Raw genomic sequence first — 19344 nt, 5'->3', positions numbered from 1 at the left:
ATACCCTACTTTATCAACTGATAGAGAGTAGAGTCTAGGAAACTCATCTCTAAGACATACACCCTCTGACCAACAGTCAGACCAAAATTTAATTCTTCTACCATCCCCAATCTTGACTACAGTATTACTCCTAAAAAATTGCATAAGATTTGCCCTAGAAGCCACAGTGCGAATTATGTCACCCCAAATCTTGGACAACCTGCTAGCCCTCTCAGTAGAAGGAAACCATGCCCAACCTGGCTCCCTGTGCTTTCCACATATAACATCCTTCCAAAGGGAATTCTCTTCAGCACCAAACCTCCACCACCACTTCAGTAAAAGGCATACATTCATAATTCTAATTCTCTTAACGCCTAGCCTCCTATGTTTTTACTTTTAGAAACATCCTCCCATTTCACCAAGTGCACTTTCCTTCTTAAATCTGAGTCATCCCAAAGAAAAGCAGATTGAATACTTTCCATGTTTTTTGCTACTATCTCAAGCATCTTGAAGATTGAGAAATAAAAAATAGGTAAGCTAGCAAGAACAGACTTAATCAAGGTCAACCGACCTGTAAAGGATAAATATCTTCTCTTCCAAGAAGCAAGTTTTTGCTTACACTTATCAATCACTGGCAGCCAAGTTCTACTACTACTTGGGCTGGCCCCTAATGGTAGCCCCAAGTATTTGATGGGCAATTTCTGATATTTACAATTCAACCTTATTGCCAAATCCTTACCCAGCTTATCCGGAATCCCTACCCCATAGACCACACTTTTCTTAAATTTAATTCTAAGTCCTGACAAGACTTCAAAGCACCTGAGGATTCGTTTTATATTAACTATTTTTGCCCAGTCAGCTTCACAGAACAAAATGGTATTATCCGCAAATTGTAAATGAGTGATTTGAAGACCACTGGGCCCAACAGACGCCCCTTTAATCAGACCCAAGTTTTTAGCTCTACCCAGTAAGATGTTAAGTGTTTCAGCTACAATGATGAACAGAAAAGGTGACAGTGGGTCTCCCTGTCGAAGACCCCTCTGTGGACAAAATTTAGGAGTTGGTGACCTATTAACCAACACTGAAGTTCTTATAGAAGCAACACATTCCTTCATCCAACTCATCCACTTAGGACCAAAACCAAAATTAAATAAGATAGAAAACAATAATTCCCAATTGACAGAATCATAAGCTTTATGAAAATCCAGTTTAAGCACAATTCCACATCCTCTAGCCTTGTTCCACCCATCTACTATCTCGTTAGCAATAAGTATACCATCTAAAATGTTTCTGCCCCTCATAAATGCTGATTGAGTTTCACTTATGATCCTAGGCAGCACCTGTTTCAACCTATTTGATAGTATCTTGGCCAATATCTTGTACATGGAGCCTACTAAGTTGATGGGCCTATATTCATTTAGGCTAGCTGGGTTCTCATTTTTTGGGATTAAAGCTATGAAGGAACTGTTTAACCCTCTAACCAACTTGGCATTTTGATGAAAGTCCCTCATAAATTGAAAGACATCCTCCTTCACTATATGCCAGCATTTCTGAAAAAAACTCATATTAAAACCATCAGGCCCGGGGGCCTTGTTCCCTCCACAAGATTTAATAGCACTTAAGATTTCCTCTTCTGAAAATTCCGCTTCCAAAAATCCTGAATCATGGCCTTCCCCAATTGACTTAAAGGGGCCATTTAAGGTGGGCCTAACCATTCAAGACTCCTCAAACATATTGCTGAAGTGTTTCAACACCTCAACTTTAATAGCTGGAGGCTCTTCTATAGTGATTCCACTCACCAAAATGGAACATAAGCCATTCCTATTACTTCTACACCTGGCCATAGCATGGAAAAAAGAGGTATTTCGATCACCCAATAATGGCCATTGAAGTCTAGATTTTTTAAACGACATTCTCTCCAGCATTTTACTTAGCTGCCAAGAATCACCTTTCAGTTCTCTTTTCCTAGCTAATTCATCTACGGATAGCACCCTTTCTTTAGTAACTAGATCAAGTGCATGAACTTCCTCCTCTGTAGCTTTGAGCTTGCTCTCCACATTTCCAAACACCTCCATATTCCACCTCTTGAGAGCTGATTTTAAAGCTTTAAGTTTGACTAAACATCTGAATCCAACCCAACCCAACCCATCACATTTAGAGCAGCCCAAGTTTGTTCCACAAATGACAAGAATTTTGGATGCAAGGACTAGGCACTGTAACAACCTCGGTCCGTAATTAGCTACTAATTCGTAATTAAGAATGCTAACTAAGTGTTTAGAATGGAATTATGTGTTATTATTGATTGTGATATGTGCTTTGTAGTAATTTGTGCATATCTATCTGATTTGAAAATTATTTGTCATGATTTCTACTTTGAATCTGAAATTGTTAGCCTAAATGCTTTCAGAAATCGAATTGAGCACATGGATTGACTAATTAGAATTTTTAGAACCATCTGAAAAGTTTTGTTAAAAATTGATTCGGTTTGATAAAAATCGCATGTGATTAAATTGAACCTTGATGGGAACTATTTTAGATTAATTGAATTTCGGTCTAACCTAAATAAATTAAGGTTACTTATGTATGATTAAGTAATGCAAGATTGGTGCCTAATCTAAACCTATTAGTGATCCAAGATGTGATTAAAGAGTAAGGTGTGCTAGGCCTTGGTGGTATTGAATGTAGAGGATTAAATCCTTGTGGGTGTGCTGGAGTAGTGCATGTGTGTACACGTGTAGTGTATTCAAAGTGTGAGAGTGTGAGTTGTGTTTGTTCAGCCAAGTGTGAGAGTGTTTGTACCATTCTTTTCTGCTTATTTGAGTCCTTAGACTGAGAGAATTCAAGCTAGAAAGAGAGAGAGTTTGGCTTTAGAGTGAGAAAGCTCAAAAGTTTGAAGAAGAATAAGAGAAATAGGAAGATTCACCTCTCATAATTTGGGAACAAGCTTTGGGTAAGGATTCTATGTTTAAATTCTGCAGTTAACTCCCATGCATCATGATTTCAACTCACCTTTGAACCAATTTCATGAAATTAGCAAGAAAAATGGGTCTTTGGGCTTGTAGATGTCTTGCATGTGCATCCTTGGAGATTAACCTTTTGGTTCCATCATTTTGAGTTAGAGTTTTGAAGTCATTGCGAGCATGTGAGTTCATATCTTGCATAATGTTTTGGAAATTCATGGATTCATACCAAACATTTGCATGTTTTGAAGAAATCAAGAAAATAGTTTGAAAATCTTTCATGCATGAGCTTTTAAGTTCAAGTTGCTAAATCCATGAGTTTTGAGCTAAACATTTGAAAATGATCATGTATTTGTGTTTTAAGAAGCTTTCCATGTGTTTGAACAAGCCACGTTCAAATTTTCCATTAAAATCACATTTTGAAGCTCAAACCCTGTTTTGAAAAACCCAGAATTTTACAATCCGCTCGAGTGAGGAAACCTGTGCTCGAGCGGAGAATGCGAGCTCTCAGTATTTTTTTTTTCTTTCAGACGTGAGCTCTCCGCTCGAGCGACCACTTTGACGCTCGAGCAAACCCCTTGCATGTTGTCGATCCGCTCGAGCGTGGGAGTTGTAGCTTGAGCGTGGATTACGACCAGCCAGTACTTTTTCCAAGTTTGCAGGTCGCTCGAGCGAAGGAAGTCACGCTCGAGCGACCCCTCTCATTTTGCATGTCCGCTCGAGTGATGAAGTCTACGCTCGAGCGGGGACCTTATTTTCAAAAAATTTTACCAAGTGTCCCAATGCATGTTTTGCCATCCTCATTGCATCTTAGGCATTTCTAAGCCTTACTTAAGCCATAGTAATGAGGTTATGGATTAGAAACACACTAAGGAAGGAATGTACTAAGATAAGGGAATGCAAGTAGGTGTTTTAAGTAATGAGCTAAGAATTGACAAGAACCAACGTAATGTAACGTGTTGGCCATGTGAATGTGTAATAATGAGATATGTTGTGTTATGTACCTTTGTGTTTGTAGGTCAACGTCTGAAGATTGATTAACCGTTTGCGAGAACCACTGTGAGTAACATTTCTGTAAAGATATGTTGATATGAATTATGTTCCAAATGAAATGTGATAAGCTATGATTTTTTGAAATGATATCTGTTTTCGTGAACGAATAGTCCATGTTTGAAATTTATTAGGGCATCCATAGAGAGTCCCAAGTCATGGGGGATGGCATGAAAATGTGGGTCCATGACATACAAGTAATTACGAGATCTCGATAGCCACTTTATTGTGGTGATATGTGTTTAATCAGTATCCGGAACCGATTACTCTAATCGGAAGACGTTCTGTGATGTGTTCTATGGGATGTACCATTATTATGTTTTGATATGAGAATGATTATGCTATGATCTGTTTCCGCTTATGATATGTTTGAATTTCGTTCACTAACCCCTTTACCTTGATATGTATAAATATGTATATAGGTGAGCATTCTGGAGTTCAAACCCGAAAGATTTTGTCTGGAATTGTGTTTTTGTTGTCAGCCAACCATTGTGCCTCACTGTAAACACCCAATTTTTTACCGCCCTTAAGACTTGGGCATTACTGATGGTTTACTTGATGGTGAAAGATGTACAGAGCAAAAGTTTAATTTCTTCTGCAAAAGGAGAGTCAAATCCAAACCTCACACCCCATTTTGGACCAAAGCTATTTTGAATGGTTTTTAAACCTTAAAATCCTCTCTTTCAAAATAGTTTTGAAATAAAGTTTCTACGATGCTCTGAGGCTCGCATTTTGTCAAATGTTGCGTTTTTTAGTAAACCGAGCAAGGACAAAGTGGAAATGAATGAAAGAGAGATGAAATCTTTGAAAAATATTTCAAAATACCTTGTTTAGGGGTTTGGAATTGAAGAAAGAGGAGAAGAGGGAAAAAACCAAGTTGGAGAAGAAGATGGGCATGAATCGTTAAGAGAGAGTCGAGCAGCCCTCGCTGAATCAAGCCTATCCTTTTGAACACTTGGATTTCAGCTATGAGGCCTCCACCGTTGGAAATCTTACTTCTGGGGCTTCATTTTTCATTGAAGAATCTCCTAAAGCCGAGTCTGGATGGGGGAGATATGATTGGTTGAAGTTGGGCATCATTCCAGTTGGACCGAAACTGAGCAGCCTTCACTAAAATAGGGATATCACTTAGCACACATGGAATTTTGAGGTGAGGCTGCCAAATTTGGAAAGAAGACTTCTGGGGCTATAGTTTAGGCTCAAGAATGACCTGAAAAGGAGTCCAGATGAAGGAATTAGGCTTGCTTCAAGTCAGGGACCAGGATTGATTTTTTCCATCGGCCTCTATGGAAGTCCACCGGCCACAATTGGACCTCACCAGCCATAGGTCGGCCAAAAGTGAACCTTATCGGCCACAAATGATGGCCGGTTGGCACTAACGATGGCCGGTCTGCCAAAAGTGTCCAAAACTCAAATTTTTGACAGATATTTCTCTTCCAGCTATTGTCAGCTTGCTCCAGCTGTCCCAAATCAGATATTTTCGAGCCAGCTCTCATTTTTTCTATATATGAGGCTATATCTCTCATTTTGAAAAGGTTAGAACTTCTTGGGCAAGTTTGGGAGCCTCTCTCTCTAAAAACTCCTCTCTCTCTAGAATTTTCAGACAAAAACCTCTGCCTCTCTCTCTAGAGCCTCTCTCCATTGCCCTTTTATGCATAGAAGTCCATAGAAGTAGAGAAATATTTCTTGTTTGCATATACTTTCTTCATCAAAGTTGATCACCATTGGCTTGAGGTCCCTTGGAACCTATTTTTAGGCTGATTGAAGGTTGTTTGGCTCAAAAAAGTGATTGTTTTGCTGCTGTCCTTCAAGGTTCTTCAAGGGTGAGAAACTACCCTCTTTATTCCCCATTTTTGCGCAAGTTTTTAGCCTACCTTGCATGCTGTTTTGAGCTTAACTTATAATTGATAAAAGTTATGATTTTGCATGCTTTTGATCTTTGTTTAAGATTACTTTTGTGTTTGGGATTGTTTACCCCCTCTTAGGCCTTGTTTGGCCTCACTTTTGTGCCTTTTTTGTGAGCTTCGGGACTACCTTGTATTGGCCTTCTCACCACTGAAATCCTTCTGGGGATGGTGTTTTGAGGTCCTAAGAAGGAGAGGGCCATCCCCTCTCTTTGTTGTCTTCAATACTTGTCATATTTGCCTTACATGTGAGCACCTTTGTTAAGTTCATGTTGGCCATGTCTTAGCTGGTATTTGTGGTTATTTTTCTGTCATATGCCACTGTTTTTGCCTATCTTGCTCATTCCATGCTTGGTTTATACACTCGTAGTGTAAATTTTGTAAACTAGTCTTGTATACTTCATGTTTGAGCATGTCCTTCTAGCTCATGTTGACCTCATTTCAGTGGATTTTTTGGGTTATTTTAGCATGTCATAACTCTATCTAAAGTTGGTTTAATAGCCCCTTACTTACACCATGCACTTGTAGTGCATTTCCATAAAATTGCCCTAACATGCTTTGTGCTTTGAGCCTTGTTTTTAGCATGATTTTGGCTTGACCCAAAGAAGATTTTAGCCTTGTTTTACCATGCTTGAGGTCTGTTTGGTGTTTTTTTGGTCATGCTTGCATTGTTTTGTATAGCTATGGTTCAACCTAGCTTGTTGGCTTTGAATGTCCAAGTCATTAGTATGCATTGCTAGGACTATTCTTATGATTTGGCATCATTTCATATGTGATTTCAGAGCATATTTCATGGTCATGCACTCACATCTTTCACTTTTTCCACGCTTTGAAGAGTTGGTACTTTATGCCTTAAGAATGAGCCATTGCGTATGCCATTTTGCCTAAGTTTGTAAGCTGCCATATCAGTGTGTATTTGGTCTCATTTTGTCATGTTATAGCTCTGATTTTAGTTGGTGAAGTCATCTCATGCTCAGTTTTGATAGGTGTAGTGTAATGCTCCTTATTGGCCTTGTATGCGTCATGTTTTGTGCTCACCATGCTAGCTTGTTTTTGGCCTCATTCCACACATGCTTTGGCCTTATTTTGACCTTCCTTAGGACTGTTTTGGGTCACCTTGACCCTTTGGGGCTTGGTTGATATGGCCATGGTGTAAGGCCATTGGCTAGCTTTGAGCTTTAAGTCCATTAGCATGCTATGCTTGCATTCTTTAGTTGATTTGGCATCATTCCTCATGAAATTTCAGAGCTTACTTCATTGCTAATTCTCACATTTTCCACCTCTTCATCATGTTTGAGAGTTGTGCTATTATGCTTAAGTCATGGGCCAATGCATGAGCATGCATTTCCTTACGTTTTCAAGCCATCGTTTCAGCATTTTGGCCATTTATTTGGACCTATTTGAGGGCTGTCCATTTTGGTTTAAGTCCATTCCCGCATGTTGTTGCATGCTTTATTTGTATGTTGTCGCATGCTTGTTGCATATTTGGTAAATTACATGTTGTAACATGCTAGTTCAATTGTGCCTTGTTGCATACTTAGTCCATAACATGTTGTTGCATGTTTAAGGGGTATTGCATTTGGCATGCTTTTGTTAAGTAGCTTTGCATGTTTGCATATCTTGTTCCTTTACATGTTGTCACATGTTTGCCTTACATGCTTGAATGTCCATGTTGCATTTTGCATGCTTGTCTAAGTTGCATTGCATTTGGCATGCTTGTCACTATTAGCCTTGTATGACATTGTCATTAACATGCTCATGTTGCATTAATCTTGCTTGCATGCATGCATCCCTTGCCTCTTGATCAATCATGATAGAGGTTTGGGGGCCCATTATGTATTATGTGCATTTCATTTGATATTGAATTGCACATTCGGCACCTTTGGCCATCATGCATTGAAATGCATGATTGATGGCCCGAGGGTCGAGAGCCATACTCCTTTGAGTCTTAAACATGATAAGGAGGGTGGTGGTGCAAACATTGCCTTGAAAATGCATTGCCATGCTCTGTCTGTCCTCTGTTGCAGCAAAAACAGGATTCTGCAGGAAGAGATGGTCAGCCGGCCATCTTCAGTGTCGGCCGACTATGCATTGTTGGCTGAGATCCCTACAAATGGTCGATGACCACTATCCCTTGGCCGGTGGCCCTATGTCTTGGCCGATGACCTCCCACAACACTCAGGGAGTGGTTCAGGAGCATCCTTGAGACTTGTGTAGTCTTCAGAGATGCAGAACAGTGTAAACATAGGCAACATGAGCATGGCAATGGATTTCCGAGCGAAGCCGTCTGAGCATGCATTCACCCCTCGTCTCAAGGCCATTTCAGTGTTCTAATAACTTAGAATAGTTATTTATTTCGATTTGGTTGTGTAATTAATTAATTAGCTTGTTAGTTGATTAATTAGTTAATTTGTATTATTCTTTCAGACCCTCTGTTGAGAGGGCGAATTTTGTAATAAGTGTGTGTGCGTGCGTGTGTGAATGTCTTCTAACCCCACTTCTTTCTCCCTTTTACTTACCTGCTTTCAATGGTTAGTTTTAGGTCATGTTTCAATTAGCATTCTTATGTTCGCATATTTGCATCCATTCATTTATATTTCATGCACCGGGCTCGGCGCATCATACTAACTGCATTGTATTTCAATTCCGATTTGAATACATGATTATCAAGTTGCATCTCATTTGCCATCTTAAAATAGTTGAGCCTATTTTTAGTTGCATTTTTGCATGAGTTGCATTAGCCATTTTAACATGAACTAGGATTATGCATTTGATTACTAATTAGTTGTTGTTTTGGCTCAGAGTACTAGGTAAGCTTTTATGTTTTAGCATCTTGCATGAATGTAAGTGTTGCCATGATAGCATGCTTGCCATGATGTTATTTGCTTATATGATATAACTGCCTGAATGCCTGTGGGTGAAGGTTAGATTGCTTCAATTGGAACAATTCATCGAAATGTGAGTTCTAAGCCCACTTGAGGGTGGCAAATCTACGTCTTAGCCTACTTGCGAGTAGCATTTTCAAACCATTTTCAAACAAACAAACATGAAATGTTTTGTTTCAATTTAGGCGATCCAGTCTATATTTGTGTGTTGTGCGCATCACATAGTAATTCTAGCTAATTAATCGGAATAAGAACACATATGTTTTCAAAACAAGATATCATGTTTAGTAGTGGCCGATCTTTGATCGGGCGAGTGGGGGTGCTCATAGATGACCTTCCCCAATCGTACCCAAGTTCCCGAGTCGAGGCAACTTTGATGATGACGGACACGTGGCCTTAGGCAACGAGTCAGGGTTTCCTAAATTTCCCAAAATAAATATTTAGGTGGCGACTCTGTATCTGGCAAAGCAGTCCATGTTTGGCACTTCTTTCTTAAAAATCAGTTTTCCAAAACGATTTGCCGGATTTGGACTCTTTGGTGATTTATCGATCTCGCATTGCACTTTGCGGGATTAGATTCAGAACCGTGACATTTCAGTCCGAACTGTAGCATGAGGCCCTCGGGGCGCGTCTACACTCACGTGGAGGTTCCAAAAGCGTCTTGTGTTTAAGTTTTGTGGTTTCTGTTTACATAAGACTTGATTTGATGTCGTTGGCTGTACTTAAAATACTGTAATGTGTGTGGGTATAATGTATGAATGACTTTTGATTATGTATATATAAGTTTCAAATATTCTGTTCATATAAGTCAGCACAGTTCATTGGACAATTATATTTACGTATTTGCTTCCGCTAGCCCCTTAATTTTGTTAATCTGTTCCGAGGCCTTCGATAATCCAAGGATTACTAGCCGGTTATGATACTAAACCTATAGGGACGGGTTTGGGTCGTGACAGGCAATTATGAACCTGAATGGTCTAGGACCCCAATCCCTCTCATCCTTTATCAAAACAATAGGGCAATGGTCAGAGACCAGTCCAGGTAAACCCCAAAGCTTAAAATTGAAAGTCTGCAACCATTCTGGATTGAATAAAAATCTGTCAAGCCTGCTTCATCTATCACCCTCTTGTGAATGACACCAAGTAAACTTCCTTCCACACATAGGTAGATCAAAGACCTCTAATTGCTCTATCATTTCATTGAACTCCCTCATCCCCTTATCCCTCGTAGAACAACCTTTTCTTTCAGAAATGCTTTTAATTTCATTAAAATCACCCCCCAAGCACCATGGGTCCAAGAATTGTGATTTAAGATTCACAAGAATATCCCACACCCCTTTTCTTCCTACAGGATCATTTGGCCCATAAACATTAACAATTACACAATTAAAAGAAAAAAAGATCGAACCTGCTGGGAGAATAAAATTGCGATTGCAACAGCAGTCCTTGAGCTGAAAAACCTAAGGATTCCAGATACAGAGAAGCCCACCAGCAGACCCTATTGAACCAACTGACATAAACTCCATTTTTTCCCCAGCCCAAATAGTTTGGACCAGCTCTGAATTAATTACCTCGTTTTTGGTCTTTTGCAAGAGAACCATATCTATGTTCCTCTCCTTAAGCACTTGTTTGACCTTCCTACATTTACCAGGCCTACCTAACCCCCTAACATTCCATGATAAAAGTTTCATTTAACAAAATAGCCCTCCTGAGCCTCCTAGAACAAGTCAATTAACTGACTACTCCCTTTCCTTTTTTGTGCACCTTTTCCAAATCCATGGACTCCAATTCCATAAGTTTGCTCACGACCTCCTCCTCTTTGCCTTCACAGTTGAACCCAAGTACTCGCCCCATCTGTAAGGTTGCTTCAGCCTCATTGAGTAACAATCTGCCACGACTAGAATCACTTGCCATAGACAGCGAAATAACAGCCATGCAGACCTAAGGATTGCTCCTTTCTTGAATTGTGCTGATAAATCAATTCGGCTATGAAGCTCGAGACCCCCTTTCTTATTCTAGACTCTCCTTCTCATACCTTTACTCTTCTGTTTCCTGTATGCTTTTGTAACCTGAGTAGAAGGTCCAAAACACTTCCCAGACTTGCCCAAACCCACTTCACTGACTGCCTCAATTTGTAATTGGTGCTGGGCCGAAACCCCACAAATAGGTTGAAAATTATTCTCAACATTAGTTGGAATTTTTGAACCTCTAATGTCACCTAGGCCTTGGGCCTAATTAAAAGTGTTCCCCCCCATCTTGGGCTTGGGCTTTGCCCAACACCACCTCAAGATTTAAACCAACCCCATTACAAACAGAACCACTCACACTTCTAATGAAACCTGGCGTACATAATACATCATTCACATTTGTACGACCTCCACTTACACCTTACTTAGAGCCCACCAAATTGACTTCAGGGCTGACATTACGTGCTCCACATGCCACCTCCAAAATACTGATTGTCTCTTCCACTACAGAAACACTCTGCTCACTATTTATCTTCCCATCATCCTCTGACACAGTAGGCTCCCCTACTGCCACAACAACTCTTTGATCACCAACTCCTACCTTGGTAGCTTTATCGCCCCCCTGCACCACCGACAAGTTGCCCAAATCTGAATCGGAAGCCTTATTAGCGGCTTCATTGTTTGGACTCTGGCTCGCTCTTTCCCTTTGGTGAGAACGACAGTTGCACTGTTGCATGACTACCTTAGAGATGATAATCTGTTCCTCACAGATCTTGACTGGGTACAAAATACCTTTGCAATCTAAGAAAATGGACGCGTTAATAGATTCCATACAGGATGTAGCTATCCTTACCTTACCACATTGCAAGTTTTTTAACTTCAGAGTGTCATCATCTAACCCAATAACCTTCCCCCACTGCCTCCATATATTGTTGAAAGTGTTGAAGCTCCATAAGTTAGGAGGCACCCTATAATAGCTTAGCCACACAATTCGTTCTTGATCAAAGGACATACCTTACAACAAAAGTAACCTATGGTGACGAAAAATAGTGAAGAAAATAAGATTTGTCACTAAATAAAAATAATTCGTGAGGAATTTATAAATTTTGTCACATATAATAAAAAAATGAAAATGATAGGTGACAAAATTTATTTTCGTCAATAAATACTTCATTTTAAGTGAGGAAAAATTAAGTTTCGTCACCAAAAATTTTCCCGCTACTTTTTTTTGGTGGCGCCAAAATTTTGGGACTTTTGGTGAGAAAAAAAGTTGTCACTAATTATAAAATTATTCGTGAGGAATATATTTTCGTCAGCAAAACATTTTAATATTTTTGATATCTTTTGGTGAGGAAATAATATTGTTACCAATTTTGGTGGGAAATTTTTGATATATTGAGCAGCAATTAAAAAACACATAGGGTATTAATTTTTTTTACCCCTTTTCTGTTTATCATCTCTATCTCTCTCTCTCTCTCTCTCAAAATAGGGTATTAATTTATCTTACCTCTTGCTCCTCCACCACGCTGATCGCCATCGTCGCCTCTATTAGCCTTGCCGATCGTCGCCGCCACTAGTAGCCTTGCCGGTAACCGCCCCATTTTCTTCGCACAGTGATTTGGCACGTGATTTCTCTTTATTCTTTTTTTGGCAACTCTTTCTCTTATTCTTTGTATTGGTATGGTGACGAAAATTAGTGAAGAAAACAAATTTCGTTACTAAATAAGAATAATCCATGAGGAATTATAAATTTTGTCACGTATAATAAAAATATAAAAATAATAGGTGACGAAATTTATTTCCATCAATAAATACTTACTTTTAGGTGAGAAAAAAAATAAGTTTCGTCACCTAAATTTTTCCCACTAATTTTTTTTGATAGTGCCAAAATTTTGAAACTTTTGGTGAGAATTTTTTTTTTCAACAATTAAAAAATTATTAATGAAGAATATATTTGCGTCACCAATAATCTTTTTTTTTTTAAAAAATTTATTTTAAATATTTTAAGACCATTTGGTGAGAAATATATTTTCGTCACTAATATTTTTTTAATATTTTTAGGCCTTTTAGTGAGAAAATTATTTTGTCACTAATTTTGAAAGAAGAATTTTGACATATTAAGCAATAATGAAAAAAAAATAGTCTATTATTTTTCCCTCCTTTTTTTTTTTTGGGATCAGTTTTCCTAAATTATTTTTCCCTCCCCCTTTTTTTTTTTTGATTAGTTTATTTTTCCCTCCTTCTTTTTTTTTGGGATCAGTCTTTGTATCAATCTGTATCTCTATCTGTCTCTCCCTCTAAAAAAAAAACACAAGGGTTGAGTCACTACTACAAAAACAGTTAAAGATCACACTTTGACAAATGAAATATCTCACTTTTATTGGAAGTGTAATAAAAAAAAATTAGATTGATATTTTAATCACACTTAATTTGGTCGAGTGTAATAATATTTATTTTTTATATCACTTTTCATTTAAGTTTGATTACATATATATTTTTAATCTCACCTTCTAAATAAGTGTGATTATATATAATTTTTTTAATTACAACTTCTAAATAAGGATGATCAAAAGTTTTTGAGGAGAATATTTACTGCCTAATTTTATTTTATGTTTAATTTTATTTATTTTATTTATTTCACAGAGGAAATACCAATCAACGCTAGTCTCTTGCTCTCACTCTCGTTGACTGCCCATCGATCTCCTCTCATCGACTAACCATCGGCCACCGTCGCTTATCATCTCATCGCCACAATTGGTACATCGTCTCAGGCCCATTAATTTTGAATCAGGTTTTTCTGTTTCTCTCTCTCTCTGTGTCTCTCTTCGTCTCTCTTTTTCTCTATTTCCCTATTTGACTCTAGCTCTAGGATTTGTTTGTTTTTGTGTTTTGATGTTGTATGGGTTTGATTTATGGGAAACGAGTAAATGGGTTATGATTTTTGATCTACATTTAGGGCTTTTTTTTTTTTTTTTTTTTTTTTGGTAAACGAATCAAACCATTGCATATTTGATCCCTTGACTTGTCACTGGCATCAGAACCCAACATGGCTAGGAATTGATCACTTTGAAACTATACCCATGAATGCTGAATATCAGTATGATATCGAAATGTATATCAGTAAGTTAGCAAAATTCCCCAACAAAGCAAAATTTCCTAACAAAGAGAGTTCAAACTGAAGTTTAGAACAAACATTTAGGTACGAATTGTAACAAAATTTTGAAAAAAGGAAATGTTCTTGATTATTTTTTGTTGCTGATATGAAAATTGTTTTAGTCTCTTCATTTTGTTTGTTTGTTTGTTTATTGTAGTCACATCTAGTAATGGGGTTGATTTCTCAAATGATTAAGGTATCTTTACTTTGTTCAATGGATATGTTCTAGAGATATTTAGATCTTAATCACCAAAGTTCTCAATCTTTTTGTATTTTCATTTGGTGAAAACATCACATTCAACTGTTAGCTAATCTCAATCTAAAGAAAACTCCTCAACTTCTGGAATTGGTGGATGACAGCAAGGTCACAAGATGTTGATTGTTTATTACCTTTCATTGTTACTTTAATGAAAAATAGAGTGTTATGTTTTACATTTTGTTATTATACCAAATGCATAAATGAAATTTGCAGGATGTTGAGAAACTCATGGGTTTACCCCTAGAAAAGGTTTTACTCATATGGATGAATTTCCAATTGAAGAAAGCAGGATACAAGTAATAGGTTTCAAATTTGTCATCTGATTTGAAGGTAAGAAAAAGTTCACTAGTTTCTTTATGACGAAGCACTCTTGTTTAAAATATAGTAGTATTGGTTTGTTTATCAGAATACATAATTATAGGTAAATGGATTTGTATGTACTTTTTGATGATACTACCCAGAATATTGTTGTCCTACATATGGTATTGGAGCAAAGTTAGGGAGGTACCCCTTTCACCTCTAAAGGGGGGAAAAATCAAACCAAAAACATGTTCAACATTTATATTTTGGCTCTTTTATTATGGACTGTTCTTTACTACTTCATGCATCATGATTCATGAATTTTTGCACAATTTAATGGTTAAATTTATTTTTTGCAATTTGGATTAATTTGAACCATTGTCAGGCAAAAAATGTTCAGTCAAAGAAAAACAAAGTGGCTTTGTCACTTTTGAGATATATATAGGGTGGTGGTGGATAGTTGAGATCCTATATAATTTGTTTCTATGCTATTTTCCTTGAATGATCAGTTCACCACCATGGCTTATTTAATAGCAGCAACTCCATTCTTTAGCGTAATGCGAGAGGTTTCTATAGAGAATGAAAGAGTTTTTAATGAAGAACTACTAACCGAAACTGGATTTTGGTGCTGTATTCTTTATTTGCTTTCTGTTTCATGAATTTTTTTTTTTTAAGGAGAAACTTTCACAGCTAATCAATCATCAATTAATGAGCCAAAACATACCTTCGGAATATTATAATCTTATAACTTCTTCTTTTTTAGAATTAGTAGTCACCTTTTTTTTTTTTTCACTGAAATGACCTTGTAGGCTTTGTGCACTGGTGAAGCGTATACTCACTTGCTTAATGCTCTTGCACCAGAACATGGTAATGCTAGCACATTGGATACTAAGGATCCTACTGAAAGACCGAATTTGATTCTTGAGCATGCAGAGAGAATGGATTGCAAAAGATATGTCACTCCAAAGGACATTGTTGTAGGATCGACAAATCTAAATCTGGCATTTGTTGCTCAAATATTCCAGCAGAGGTCAAGCTAATTGCTTGTGCATATTTTGGCTTTTTCCATGAAGTATCACCATGGATTTCTTTGTAATTAGTTTGTGAATTTCTTAATGCAGGAATGGCTTATCCATGGACACCAAAAATATGTCTTTTGCTGAGATGATGACGGATGATGCTCAAACTTCTAGGGAAGAGAGATGCTTCTGACTGTGGATCGACTGTGTTGGAATCGATTCATATGTAAATAATCTGTGTGAGGATGTCAGAACAGGGTGAGGTTACAATTTCCATGCCCTATTTTTGAGTGCCTGATAATTTTGTTTGATTTTTATCCCTTTTACATGCAGATGGGTTATATTGGAAGTTCTTGACAAAGTTTACCCAAGATCAGTAACTGGAAGCAAGCAACGAAACCTCTCATCAAGATGCCTTTTAGAAAAGTTGAGAATTGCAACCAAGTTATTCAGATTGGAAAGGAATTGAACTTCTCCCTTGTGAATGTAGCAGGAAACGATATTGTACAGGGAAACAAGAAGCTCCTACTAGGTTAGTGCAATTCGACACATGCTTTTGGGCTTTTGTGATAACTACATTTTTGCAGAAGAAAAGTTTTCCTGAGTGACAATTGCTTGTCAATTCTGCATTTATTCTTTTAGTTTCATTTCTACTTCTGTTAGTTACTATCTTCTATTTGAGCCAAAACTTTCATACATGCTTAGATAGTTGAATATTCGATCTTTTCCATTTTCCAAGATAAATTTTTTTAAGCTATCTTTGCTAAAGGACTTTCTTTCTTTTTCTTGAAGTTGGGGAATTAGAATAAAAGCTAAATATGGAAGATGTGGTTTTTGTAGTTAAAAACTGATCTTTCTTTCCTTTACATTTTTCTTTTTCTTTCCCTTTCTGTGATGCATGTTTGAAAAAGAAAAATAAAAAATAAAAAAGGAAAAAGGAAAAAGCAGCAGAAGAAGCAGAAGATTGGATGGTTATAGGTATCTTATGGATTAAACGGATTAGAGCTTCAGGTGTTATTTCTTTATAGCAAACTGTTTTTCTAGATACTTCTATGCCAAAGACAGTATTCTTTTTGTAGTTATGATGTATTGAACTATAAAAATCACCTATCCTATGATCACACAAGTTTTATTTTTTCACTATTGTCTAAAGTTTTAAGTTAAATGAATTTAGATTAACTACTAACAAGTTTTTCTAATAATAAATTATGTTATTATCATTAATTTTTTTTTTTTTTTTTTTTTTTTTTTTTTTTTTTTTTTTTTTGCAGGTTGCTGCTGGTTTATTGTCTATGCATGTGATGGAGAAACTAAAAAATGGTGATACAGGGAGTTTGTCTTGTCTCTTTAATTGAGAGGATTCACATCTTGTTGAAAAGTATGATCGTCTCTCTAATGTGTAGATTTATTCCTCGTCACACGCGCAAATTGCCTGCAAAAAGGATAAAAATGCGCTGTCGACATTTCTACTATCTTATCTCAATAATAGTTATGCATGTTTAGTTGTACTAATAAAAAAAAGAAAAAGAAAAAGAAAAGAAAAGTTATGCCTTGTTTACTCCTTCACATATTGATATCATCACAACAGGGTTCATATTTTTACCTAACATCCCCTCCCCTTCTTTTTCTCTTGTCAAGATCACTTTACTAGCGAGAGCTGAAGAACATGGGCGGATGATCGAATCACTTCACACCTCTGTAAGCATTCCTTAAGGCTCAGACTTACACACAAGCATTGCTTGGGCTTATATCGTTTCTAATGCCATGTGATATATTTTTCTTTTTTCTTTTTATATTTAAATAATAGTTGGCTTTTATTTTGGTTTTATGACTTTAAAATATCTGGCCATGCACTGAAGATTTTCATTTTACATTTGTTGATTCTATGCATGTGTCATATCTATATGGTAATCCAAACATTTATACTAGTAACAATCAAAATGGTTATTCCTTTTCTATTGATGCAGGAGATGAAAAGTCAGTGTGATGAGAAAATGTCCGACTTTACCTTTTATAAGACTAGAACAATCTCTACAAATAGTTAGTTTATTCATATGCTTCTAGCGATTTCTAAAGTAGTTTGTGTTTTTATTTTTCAGGCCAAAAATTTCTTGGAGAGATGCAAAATATGGTCAAAGAATTCAAGAACTTAGATTTTCATACCTCTCCATCTCCTTCCTCCGCATCTATTCCTGCAAGTAATACCCATGTCCAACAACACAAGTAGTAATCCTTTCTTTGGGGTTCTCTAATCCCAACTTTTTGTTGAAAATGCATACACTGTAAACATGAGGTTTGTTTTTCATATTTCATATAAGTTTTAGTTGAAATGCATCCATCATTGTCAACTTTGTTGTAATGACTAGGACTGAGGGGTTTGTTTTACTTTATACATGGATGCAAATTGTCATAAATAAGAAGGCATTGAGGGGCTTCAATGGTACAACCCAAAAGTCTTACAAGGTTCTTGTGTTGTCTTACAAGGTTCTTGTATTGAATTCCACCAATCAAATTTACCTCATTGAAGAAGTCATCGGTCCATTGTCGTGAATCAAATGTACCTCAATGCTACGTTATATTTTGGAGCTATTATATATATTCTGCCATTAGTGATAGTGATATACGGTATTCTTGCGATCTTTTGTCATCTTATGTTATCCGTGTTGCTTTATCATCAAGGATCACCTCAACTCTTTGAAGTTTCGAGTTGTTATATGCGTTTCTACTAAATTGGTTTATAAAATAAAATTATTCATATATGAGTTTAGATGTAATTGATAATATATTAATGTTTGCCTTGTTTATTTTCTTTGTAGATTGATTTTGATGACGTTCGGAAGCATACTTGCAAATGAAGATCAACTGTTGAATTTTTTTTCCTAAACCGATGCTTAGTTGTAGTTGCAAATCAAGATTGAGTGTTGATTTTTTTTATTTTGTGGACTCCATGTTAGTTCATTTTGGGATTTGCTTTGATGGTTTTTTTGTGATACTTAATGGATTATTATTAAAGTTGTTTGATGGATATATTTTGATTTATAATATAAATCGTTTAGTGAATTTTTTTGTGGAGTAATGTATAATAGCTAGTGGATTTCTTAGTACAATTATAAGGCTATTGGGATATGAGCAGAGATATTTGTGAAATAATAATTTAAATTGAATATAAAATATGGAACAAGTTTAGTGACGAATTTTTTCGCCATTTGTACTTGTTATTATGACAAAGTGATTATTCGTCACTAATAAACTTTTTTTGTGACAAAATTTACTGTAGTTTATATATGAAAGTTTTTATTTATTTTGTTGTTTGGTGACTAAAAATTTCGTCACGTATATATATATATCTATTTGTGACGAAATGAAGACGAAAAATTTCGTCACCTTTACATCTTATTGTGACGAAATTATTTCCTCATCAATGATCAACATGCGTGACAAATTTATTCGTCAACTAAAGCTATAAATATGGTACTGAACAACTATTTGGTGACGAAAATGAGAATTTTTGGCGATAAAATGTTCTTTTATTGGTGACAAAAAATTATGACTTTTGAAGACGAAAAATTTCGTCACCTTTACATTTTATTGTGACGAAATTATTTCCTCATCAATGATTAACATACGTGACAAATTTATTCGTCAACTAAAGTCATAAATATGGTACTGAATAACTATTTGGTGACGAAAATGAGAATTTTTTGCGACAAAATGTTGTTTTATTGGTGACAAAAAATTTCGTCACTGAAGTAATTTTATTGGTGATGAAATTATTTTTCGTCACGGTGGTTTTTAGTGACAAACATTCAATGACGAAACCGGTGATGAAAATATTTCCTCACAAATATCTATAGTGACGAAATTAGCT

At 36.4% G+C, this 19344-nt stretch overlaps 1 protein-coding gene and 1 pseudogene across 2 annotated transcripts; one reads left to right on the top strand and one right to left on the bottom strand.

Moving 5' to 3' along the window:
• Positions 1 to 1694: 1694 nt before the first annotated feature.
• LOC145798025 (uncharacterized) lies at positions 1695 to 10712 on the bottom strand. The gene is made up of 6 exons (XM_082885472.1): positions 10561 to 10712; positions 10349 to 10442; positions 10186 to 10237; positions 9956 to 10122; positions 9747 to 9847; positions 1695 to 2103 (listed from the first exon to the last, which is right to left on the bottom strand). The coding sequence occupies exons 1-6, from the start codon at positions 10710 to 10712 to the stop codon at positions 1695 to 1697; spliced, it is 975 nt and encodes a 324-aa protein (XP_082741598.1).
• A 3870-nt stretch (positions 10713 to 14582) lies between these two features.
• On the top strand, positions 14583 to 18536 carry LOC114311011 (fimbrin-5-like; annotated as a pseudogene). The gene is made up of 8 exons (XR_014339195.1): positions 14583 to 14639; positions 14967 to 15023; positions 15267 to 15487; positions 15579 to 15734; positions 15810 to 16008; positions 16748 to 16854; positions 17115 to 17174; positions 18293 to 18536. The product of XR_014339195.1 is annotated as a fimbrin-5-like (transcript).
• Positions 18537 to 19344: the final 808 nt, after the last annotated feature.

The sequence above is a fragment of the Camellia sinensis genome, chromosome 8 (genome assembly GCF_055761805.1).
Source record: "Camellia sinensis isolate YWXY chromosome 8, ASM5576180v1, whole genome shotgun sequence".
In the NCBI taxonomy this organism is placed as follows: domain Eukaryota; kingdom Viridiplantae; phylum Streptophyta; class Magnoliopsida; order Ericales; family Theaceae; genus Camellia; species Camellia sinensis.
This window is presented reverse-complemented; position numbering and strand designations above follow the sequence as displayed.

What these genes read in the sequence shown, in the direction of transcription:
- LOC145798025 (XM_082885472.1), bottom strand. Translation starts at nt 10,712, where the DNA reads ATGGCTGTTATTTCGCTGTCTATGGCAAGTGATTCTAGTCGTGGCAGA. An exon ending in CAATTTTATTCTCCCAGCAG is followed by an intron (nt 10,123 to 10,185) that starts GTTCGATCTTTT and finishes ATGATCCTGTAG; the next exon opens with GAAGAAAAGGGGTGTGGGAT. An exon ending in AAATGATAGAGCAATTAGAG is followed by an intron (nt 9,848 to 9,955) that starts GTCTTTGATCTA and finishes GAATGGTTGCAG; the next exon opens with ACTTTCAATTTTAAGCTTTG.